The following is a 10,297-nucleotide window of genomic DNA, read 5'->3' on the forward strand; positions in this document are numbered from 1 at the left end:
CCTAACATTTTATCAGACTCACCCTGAGGTTCCAGCAGGCGGGGTATATGCAGCTCTTGCTCAGCAAGGTGAAATGCTTCTTCCAGGTTCTCTTGGTTGCTTCTGGATTGGACCAGTGAGAGATCAACCAACTGAGGCCTGAGAGAAGACAGGATGGCCAGGAAGACCTCTCCACTTCTCCAGCTTGACTTAAAGTCCTTCACATTAACAGAGCAATGAACTCTAGAAAGAGGAAGACAAGGTCCACAACCTTTAGATGACTAACACATTGATCACTTAGATGGATCGCACTGAGAAGATTAAAAAATGACAAAAAAGAATATTATTAATCATTAAAAACTCAAGATACCAGTGTAAAAAAATGGTTACAGCATAAACATTGTAAATATTAAAATTTATACAATATAAAGAAAAACCCTCACTTTTTGCATTGGTCCCTGACCCACATGAGCAGGGCCTTCTTGGCAGATACACGGAAACGTCTGTGGAGCGGTGATGTCCGACCTGCGGGGACTGGACTAGCTGGAACAGGGCTGCCGGACCAGGAGTCCAGGCTGGAGAGAGAGTCGAGGGAGGAATGACGCGAGCTAAAGGAGAGCGCACTGGCCAGCTCCTCAATCTAAAACAAACAGAGATGGTAAACATATTGTGCATTAACTGATCAATACCTTCATAAAGTTAAACTTAGAATCAGTGCAAGGATTTTTAAACAACTGTGATAAATCTTAACATGTTTTGTTAAGATGTCCTGCCATTAGTATCTGAGTAATGCTTCATTCCACTGTACTCACGTGACAGTGGAGTATGACGGTCCATACGAGGCCTAGGATGATGGACGGCCGCCCATCTATGATATCTGGGATGTTAATGTTCACCAGTTTGACCTGAAGCACACCGAACAACAGCGGCAAAAGCATTAAACACACTACAGACACACATATATTATATTGTAATGTTTTTCAGTGTGCAAACGTACATTTTTTTTCTTGAGAAATTTTAATGCCGTCTCAATATTGGCCCTCTGCTGGAAAACCCCACGACCTTTTTGTCTTTTCTATAATGACAGTGGCAGACAATTCTCAATATCAGTTATGCCATTTTATCTTCCCAATAGTTGTCTTCACATAAGGAGAAAATTAGAATTTATTCATTTCACTGATGTTAAAACTCACCATCATCTGGCCACTCATCACCTCCAGCAGGTCGAGCAGCTTTGACCCATCTCTGAGATCACAAAATAGGTCTGACACAAATGAGGGCGGGCTTCCCTGTAGCAATGCACAAAATATAGTTTTACTGATTTTATCTGCACAATGTAGCAAAGTAAACAAGCAGGTGTGTTTGTATAAAAGCTATTTCCTGTTTTTAGAACCACAGAAATACGCAGTGAGTTTAAGCTGACAGTGACACCTAAAGTTGAATTACGTATATTATTTTATATAATTTTGCAATTATAATAAAATCTTTGATCTAAACAACTCTTGGTCACACTGGGTGTTAAACTGAATGATAATTATAGAAAAGAGAATTTTTTTAGTGCTTCCATGTGTCAAAGAAGCTGATGAAAATATCATTTCTGACCTTAACTGACATCAAGTGCAGCAGGAAGCACAAAGGTTAATAGAAGTTGTCTTCTTCATTGGGCAATGTCCAAAGTGTGTATGCCACTTTTTATTGCACAGTAACTTGAAAATTTACATGCTACACACAAAATATACAGCACGAACCAAGCTGATCCACATTTTAATGTTTTGAAGCTGCAATGCGTTTATATAAAAGCATTTTCTTGTTCACAGTGGCAAACACTGACCTCTACGTATAAAGGAAGTACCTCGGGTTTGCTAGTTTTGATTTCGGCTTGGAGCACAGTCATGTGGACATGAGCTGCCTCGGTTCATGTTACATGTTGTTCAGCTCTACTGAGCACTATTTATACCCCAGACTGGTGTCAGCAGCTCAAGGTCTCTTTCCCATGAGATCCATGAGTTGCTTCCCTGCTCTCACCAGTGAGTCAGCATGTTACGCTCTCCAGCTAACATGCAGCTAACCTTTCAACCACAGCATGAAGTCATGTTAATCTGTATTGCTGATAAAGCATCTGCAACATTTACTTTTTGACTGTTTATGTCGCATAAAAAAGTGCATTGAGGACAAGCAATGCAATTTGCTGTTTTCTTTGTACATGTATTATGCAGATGGCATGCCTAGAAGTATATATACCATTTTCACCAATTTCCTAACTACTATAGTCTTTAAACATCCATATTCCCAACCAAACTGTTAATAAAGCACCAGGAATTACTTTAAAAGCAAGGATTTGTCAGTTATTTGGCACTACCTCAAGCATAAAATATCTCAAATTTGAATTTACAGCTGCATAGTCTTCCTGCAGTTTGCCATTCCCTTTGCTAAACAAATAAATATAGTTAAATTCATTGTGCACCTTACACAGATATAACACCTTAACATACCTTAGCAAGTTGAGCATTTATCCAGTTGGTGAATGTCCTTTTCTGAATCTGTTCATGCTCCACTGTTAGGGAAATATAGATAGAAATTGTTGATAGAATGTATAGATTTCTTTGATTAGAACAGTACTTAAGTATTAGACACTAAAAAGAGATACTGTTGTGCTAAAGAGAAATGAAAACACAGTCAAGCTGGCTGATTTATGCAAAAGCTTCACTCAAACGCAGCAAAAGCCTCAAAAGTGTCTAGTTCTGTTCTTGTCTCTAGGTCTGTGTGAGCCATCAGTTTTAACACCTAATGCACTAAATGCACAATATCAACAAATACATTACGGCGTATTCCCCAAAGCACCATTATTATTATTCCTTTACTGTCCATATCAGGATCATGCTGATGTAACGTCCATAACAAAGCTGTAGTTTATAACTGCAAAGGGACCTTTGTTGTGAGTTACAATCACGAGGAGGTCATAAACTACTCACCGACATCAGAAAAAGAGAAACATTTTTGACCCTCCATTCTTATAATGAATAATTAACAAACCCATGAATAATGATTTTAGGTGTCCACAACATAAAGCTTCTGCCTTGGCCACCAGATAATCCTGGTGTCAAAAGCTTCTTCTTTAAGCTAAAGATATGCTAAATGCTAGGATCTCCCTAACAGATGGGACAGCTTCCAAGTCACAGTCATAGATACTGGGGCATGCGCACACACACACGCAGAGCAAATATACACACAGGAACATTCACAGTAACAACAAATGCCCAGACTGACACATGTACGCACACACAGAGTGAGATATTTTGGATCAAATGATGCTTGATGCGCACAAGAACACATCCTAAACTCCCACTGCCAAACCTTTGCACTTTTTACTGTAAATAACATCAGACTGCTTTCCTACAGTAATCAGAAAATGAAGAAAAGCATGAAATTATCAAGTCTAACCACAATAAGTTACATAACAGTCAACGAGACCCGAAAGCAAGCTGTTGACAGTAGCCTTAAGGAAATATAATATATTGATATTTTGTCTGACAGAAACAAAAAAGCCCACAGACACTTGTTTTGGACTCGTTTCCTGGTATCAATTTTGACCAAGAATCTGAGCAACTAATGCTTCTGTTTGTTTAAGAGCTTGCCAAAACAGGCCACTCCCGAGCATTTGAAACACTGAACTCCACCCACCTCACCTGGCATTGGCGGCATAAAGGCGTCACCACATTAACGCCTGAAGCCCTCATTGGATTTTTTTCCTTTTTTAAATCCCTGGATTTAGTTGGTTACAGCTCTGGAACTCTAAGGCCTAAATGAACCACCTTGGACTCTACAGAAAGCGAAACTTGCGAGAATTTTAAAATACAGTAATTCCCCTGTATGTAATTTTCTTATCACAAGACAACAGTGAGGTTTTCACTTTCACCAAATCAAAACTTCCTGTTCTCAGTTCATTTTTGAGTAGGCATTAGCTAAATATGCTTTTCCAGGTCAAATCACAGTGATTGAGGCAAATGTTTACAAGTGATTCTGAGTTTAAGGCGTGGGCATATGAGCAGCACTGATTACATCACAACTAATTTGGTATAATATGCGGTTTACACATGTAGAAACTTGAGGTTTCCATTGCACATACATAGGAAATGGGAGAAATCTTGTATCCAGTAGTTAAACTTCGAATCTGAAAACAATACTTGCTTATTTATAGATGTTTTGATCAGATTAATGAATGGAGTCATATTAGTTTTTTCTTCAACTGAGACACAATTACAAAGACTAAGCGATCCTGACGTAGACCCTGATGAAGAGTCTTGTTTTTCAATTGTTGCCAGTCTACTCATAGAATAACTTTAACTACAATTTTACTTGAAAACAGAACTGGTTTCTGCAGTTATACCCCTTGTGGGATCAGCTATCAAGGCCATGCAACCTTTGGTAAATGATGTGTAAGATTTTGGTGATATTTTTAGTATCAATGCTGAGTGACTCTATGATGTACTATTTGCCATGATGCTCACACACTGCTTATATGCGTGTTTTGGTACATAGCTGATATCAAATATTCCTAGATGCAAATAAATGGAGACAAAACAGATAAGAAAAAAAGCATAGTGTTTCTTCCTTTTTAAAATGGGCATGAGTCACATACACATAATTTATTTGGGAAATTAAAACAGAGTCAATAATAATTGGAGTTCTCTTGATAAAAGGTGAAGTTTAATGCAGACTTGATGGTGTGGATCAAATGAAGCCGAGCAGATAGATTGCTTTTATTGAAAGGTTATTTGTCATGAATCTTCAAAGTAAAAGACTAAGACGCAACAAAGTGCCAAACCCTCCTTTTAACTGCAGATTATCTTCTGAACTGGGGTAGTGAAAGTGCTGTGGTCTGCGTGTGTTTTATTATACAGCTTTAAAAAAAAATACGCCTACACTAGAAAAACGTGAGCACAACATTAAACACTTTCTAAGCACGATTCAGTCTTCGGGCTGGAGTTGTGCTTTTCACACTTTCACTTTCATTACACTACCAGTTCTGTAGTTTAGAACTGGAATGCTAACTTCACAAGTAACTGTGATGGAAAATAAAGTGAAGCAGAATTATTTTATCTATGCAATTTTGTAATGTTTCTCCAAAATTATTGGTCTTTAATGAGTAGCTGATCTCAGAGAGTTGCTCACCACGGTGACTCCCTGCGACAGCACATCACATGTCACAACATTTATGTAAGTGCAAAAATAGCCTGACCTTGGAGAAGCATGTGCACATTGTCGATGTCCAGTGGAATCCCTCCATCGCCTTCTTCTGCTTCACCTGAAGCCATGCAGTCTCCGCAGCAGAGCCCAGAATTGACTTCAGGAAAGTCTAGGAGAAAAATATTAGTAAATCATCTGCTCGGGGGGAAGACTGCAACACTGAGGTTTTTCTTCTAAAACATTTTTCTACTCACTGGTTAGTCATGTTAGGAACACACCTATCCACACCCTTGCTTTTCTGCAGGCAGACAGGCTCAGGCACACACTCTCTGAGCTGAAAAAAGTAAAAACTCTGGCGTCCATAATGAGCTACCAACACACTGCCATAGTGTGGACATACAAAAATAGATGACCTGGTCACAAATCTTTAACATACCTGTAAGCAGGGCTGTAGTCACTGCAGACAGCTACTGCAGGGCATGGCAGTGAAGAACCCAGATGAGAGTTAAGAGTGTACAATAAATCTCCTCAGCTGTGTCCTTTGAATATGGCAAAACAGTGTTGAGTGTCTTCAAATAGGATATGGCCTTTAGTGCTCATAAATGAAACAAGGTGCTTTGCTTGTTGGTGGGAGAGAACAGCAAAGAGTGGAAAGTCCCGCCCTGTCTGGCTGTATAAGCAAATCATTTACGCAGACTCTCAGACAAACCCAGCAGCCTTTGGCTACAAAACAATCAAACACTGTAAAATCGTAAGGTGAGCTTCTTTAGTGTTCAGCTCTATTTATTAAAGCAAATAATTGTATTTCAGGAATCAAAAGTGCTTCTACTTAAATATTTTTTATAGGACAGCTGGGAATCACTAGGAAAGTAGTGTCATTCCAACAGTGAGCAGTGAATAATCTTTCTCATCAGGTTTCATATTGAGTGTAAAACACATGGATGACCGGGAGAAGCACAGTTACAAAATTTCTGACCTGAAAAGAATAATCACCATATCGTGAGCTAAAATGTCTCATTGCTTGTTATTTACTTGTCTCACCTAAAGAGAAGGTAGGAGTTTTGAATGGGAGAACATGATACACAATGCCATTTTTACCCTTGAGAGAGGTGCCAGTGTTTTATTTGTTATTTCACTATGGTGAGCAGTGGAAAGTCTTTGTGCCCCGGCAGCTGCACCCTTACCTCAAATTCCCACCTGTTATGGCTGTGGCAGAAAAAGGTAATGTTTGAAAGCGGAGCAGGCTTTAAGGTTTATCTGCTATTCTTTAGCTAAACGCAGACAAGGTACACTTTGAGAGTTAAAATTTAAAGTTAGGAAGTTAGTCTTCCAGCTCAGTACGCTGACTTTTAACACTTATAAGTTGCTGTCTACTTAAACCCATGGGTTGTCAAGAACTCAAACGCAAAGAAACCGAGCCAACTGTTAGCATTTGATCTTATCTTAAAACATACTTCTGGCTTACCAAGCAATAATCAACTGATTATGAATATTCAATTCAGTTCAATTCCATTCTGTTTTATTTAGACAGCACCAAATCACAACAATAGTCGCCTCAAGGCACTTTATAATGTAAGGTAGACCCTACAATAATACATACAGAGAAACACCCAACAATCATATGATCCCCTATGAGCAAGTACTTTGGCGACAGTGGGAAGGAAAAACTCCCTTTTAACAGGAAGAAACCTGCGGCAGAACCAGGCTTGGGGAGGGGCAGCCATCTGCTGCGACCAGTTGGGCTGAGAGAAGGAAGACAGGATAAAAGGCGTGCTGTGGAAGAAAGCTAGAGATTAATAACAAGTATGATTCAGTGCAGAGAGGTCTAATTACACATAGTGAGTGAGAAAGGTGACTGAAGAGGAAATAGTGAATGCAAGAAATAGTCAATATGAGGCTAGACTTGCAATTGCAATGCAAAAAGTACACTTTGCAGTCCATACCACTTATTTTAAATATTTAGTTACACATTACTGCAGACCTTAAAAAGATAAATCTACTAGAAAAAATATACAATAACATATAGATAAACTATTACTATAGATACTGTATAACTAGATATATATATTATAGATCTTTTACACGTCACAGTCTACCTGAGTATCAATGCTGACCATGTCCACCCCTTTATGATCACAGTGTACCCATGGCTGCTTTCAGCAGGAAAATGCACCGTGTCACAAAGCTTAGTTTGTCTCAAACTGGTCCCTCCATTCGGTGGCACTACGGAGCAAAAACGTACCGGAAGTACTACGCTGTTGAAAGTAGAAGAAGCTTTCCCCCACGACTTTGACGTTTAGCAGCAGCGCTGTCTTGACCTTCCTTCTGCAGCGTGACAAACTAAAATGTAAGGGTGGATTTCATTTTTATTTAGCAAGGTTACTTTAACGATAACATAACAACACTCAGTGCATCACGATAGGTATTTAAAATAAAGCTGGATGACTAACTGTGGACATGTATGCTGCCTTTCCAGGTGTTTCTTGCTAGCTAGCGTCTTGCTAAGGCTAGTTGGCGTTCTTTGTAGTTCTACAGAAAAGATGCTAATCTGTCCGTCACGGGCCGTTTTATTGAATGAAATAGGTAGCTTCTCGCGCTAAGCTGTTATTTATTTACGTGTAAACTTTCTCTTTTTTCTCGTATTAGCGACATGTATGTATTTATTATTACACGTAACGGGTAACTAAAAGCTTGCTAGCAGGCAGGTCGGTATCAGCAGGGACATTAACCCAACAAGTCAGTTAATCAGTAGTATAATAAAGTTTAGAAAAATGTTTCTTTAACGCATCTTTTCTTTGGTGGCCATAGTCATCAGATAGACCTCCGTGTTGAGGGTCAAGGTGTCACTCTGTGCGAATTAATTTCTGATTAACTGGCTTCTGAGAGTTAGCTATAGTCGAAATTGGTGCTGACTGAATGTTAGTTTAGTGTTCATGCAGCTTCGGGTTAGATATTCAGATTATGCAAGGTGGGTTTTGTTTGTTTGTTTGTTTGTTTGTTTGTTTTTGTTTTTTGAGGATTTTAACAGAGGACCTGTAATTTCATACTTTGCTGCTGCTTCCTCCTTCAGATGGCTGGACGTGCGTTTGCAAGCTGGTGGTCCCTGATGAGCCCTTACTACACTAAGGCATACCAAGAGATGTGGGCTGGTGTTGGCATCATGACATACCTGTACTACAAAGTTTCCTATGGGGGTGAGTTCAAAACTTCATTATTATTATTATTTATAACATTATATTAGATGTCATCTACTAGAAGTGCAGATAAAATATGACATGCAAACTTAAAATGACCCTTTGAACCTGTATTGTAACTGCCTTTTTTTTTTTTAGTAAACAGACTGATTGAAACAACCTGTTAGGCATCAGTCTGCAGTTTCTATGCCAAAATCTTCAAATTAATATTCGCTTTTGTGTGATTTGTGAGGTGCTTTCATACAGTCTCTTAATTGCAATTTGTATTTTACTGCTATGTGAATGCTTTGGTCCTTTATTGAAAAGCTGTTAGTAAAAAATCATTAAAGTATTACTGACAATCTAGATGGGTTGTTTCATTGTATTTGTTAAACAAATCTTTTTGGTTTTCTGTCATCTCAGGCAAGAAGAAGGCTGTGAAGGACAGTAAGTACTAACTTATTTTACCAATACTATAATTCAAGTTCAAGAAATGTGACTTTAAGTGTGGTGACATAAGTTTGTCTGCAGTGCTGGGAGCTATACCAAATCGCCACTGAGCTTTGTAAGCACTATGTGGCATTTATTTTTATTCAGTAATGCTTAACAAGAATATTAAATGTATTGGCTATTTTAATTGCCAGATTATCTTGATATTTCCATCTTAAGACGCATAATACAACATAAAATATACCATGACAGTCTCTAAAAATCTTTGTGACAAAGATGAGTTATGGTAAATGGCCTGTATTTGTATAGCGTATTTGTATAAGGACCCCAAAGCGCTTTACACATCCACACATTCACACACACATTCACACACTGGTGATGGCAAGCTACGTTGTAGCCACAGCCACCCTGGGGCGCACTGACAGAGGCGAGGCTGCCGGACACTGGCGCCACCGGGCCCTCTGACCACCACCAGTAGGCAACGGGTGAAGTGTCTTGCCCAAGGACACAACAACCAAGACTGTCCAAGCCGGGGCTCGAACCGGCAACCTTCCAATTACAAGGCGAACTCACAACTCTTGAGCCACGATCGCCAACCCATTGTTAAATTCATTAAAATGAATATTCCCATTCACAGGCCACCATACATATATTTAAAATGAAGCTGTAAATTAGTTAATCTGGTTAGTTTGTGAAAAGCACACAATTACAGCTTTAACCAAGAACATCTGTACCATAAAGTGGTGCAAAAACGCAGATTCAGACTTACTCAGAATGAGCTGTATATAAGAAAATGGCTTAAAGTTGCTGTTAGTGACCACTGTCATATTTAGAATAGAGGAAATATTTGTGAATGTGTAAATGTAATGAAAAATCTGATTTAGACTTGATCTGAGATTGAGTGGTAGAGCAATGAACATAATCTGTACCACTCTGGAAAAAGTCAAGTTATTCTGTTAGATGGTGTGCTGTTGCATGTGTTTACCTCCAGATGTCACTAGCGGGTTACTTGGACAATCTTGTTATTTCTTGGTGATATTTGTTGCTGCAATATATTGACTGTAATCTCATCTTGCATGGTTGGACAGGACTTACTGACTTTTACTGATTAAACATTTTCCTCTCTTTATTTTTTTTCCCCCAGAGCCCCACCATTGAGCTTTCCACCATGCAGACCAACCCTCCACCTGTTGTGAAATAATACCCCCCAATCCAGAGGCTCAGCTTCATATTAGAATTTTTGTTAATATGGAACAAATAAAGTTGTTTTCCTCAACTTTGGTTAATTTGGCTTTCTCTCTCTCTCTCTCTCTCTCTTTTCATAAAGCAACAGCACTAGATTTTCTTTTTCCTGTGGTGACCGTAGACACACAAAGACTAACCAAAATAAGATCACAATCAAGAGAAGGGTATATAAATGATCCTTAAGCTCTTCTCTGAACAAAACCATGAGAAGACTTAAGTGTCTGCACTGTTTTTAAATAAAAAGGCCTCTTGATGATTACATT

General features: G+C 38.9%; 2 protein-coding genes across 2 annotated transcripts in view; one reads left to right on the top strand and one right to left on the bottom strand.

Moving 5' to 3' along the window:
• syne2a (spectrin repeat containing, nuclear envelope 2a) overlaps nt 1–5,653 on the bottom strand; it is a 91,439-nt gene extending 85,786 nt beyond the window's left edge. The window contains exons 1-9 of the mRNA XM_086264781.1: nt 5,603–5,653; nt 5,421–5,500; nt 5,219–5,335; nt 2,472–2,533; nt 1,173–1,268; nt 977–1,054; nt 792–884; nt 423–619; nt 23–222 (exon numbers count right to left, since the gene is read on the bottom strand). Of these exons, the coding sequence (XP_086120907.1) occupies nt 23–222; nt 423–619; nt 792–884; nt 977–1,054; nt 1,173–1,268; nt 2,472–2,533; nt 5,219–5,294 (802 nt within the window). The 5' untranslated portion in view covers nt 5,295–5,335; nt 5,421–5,500; nt 5,603–5,653. The remainder of the gene's footprint in view (nt 1–22; nt 223–422; nt 620–791; nt 885–976; nt 1,055–1,172; nt 1,269–2,471; nt 2,534–5,218; nt 5,336–5,420; nt 5,501–5,602) is intronic.
• Nucleotides 5,654–7,355: 1,702 nt separating this feature from the next.
• On the top strand, nt 7,356–10,065 carry atp5mj (ATP synthase membrane subunit j). The gene is made up of 4 exons (XM_086264785.1): nt 7,356–7,513; nt 8,237–8,360; nt 8,763–8,786; nt 9,934–10,065. Exons 2-4 carry the CDS (start codon nt 8,237–8,239, stop codon nt 9,945–9,947), a joined length of 162 nt encoding a protein of 53 aa, XP_086120911.1. The 5' UTR covers nt 7,356–7,513; the 3' UTR covers nt 9,948–10,065.
• The last annotated feature ends 232 nt before the right edge of the window (nt 10,066–10,297 follow it).

This window comes from Aulonocara sp. 'chitande type north' Nkhata Bay, linkage group LG15 (assembly GCF_057382095.1).
Source record: "Aulonocara sp. 'chitande type north' Nkhata Bay isolate Kocher_YH1m ecotype deep benthic linkage group LG15, A_spYH_male_GT1.1, whole genome shotgun sequence".
Classification (NCBI taxonomy): domain Eukaryota; kingdom Metazoa; phylum Chordata; class Actinopteri; order Cichliformes; family Cichlidae; genus Aulonocara; species Aulonocara sp. 'chitande type north' Nkhata Bay.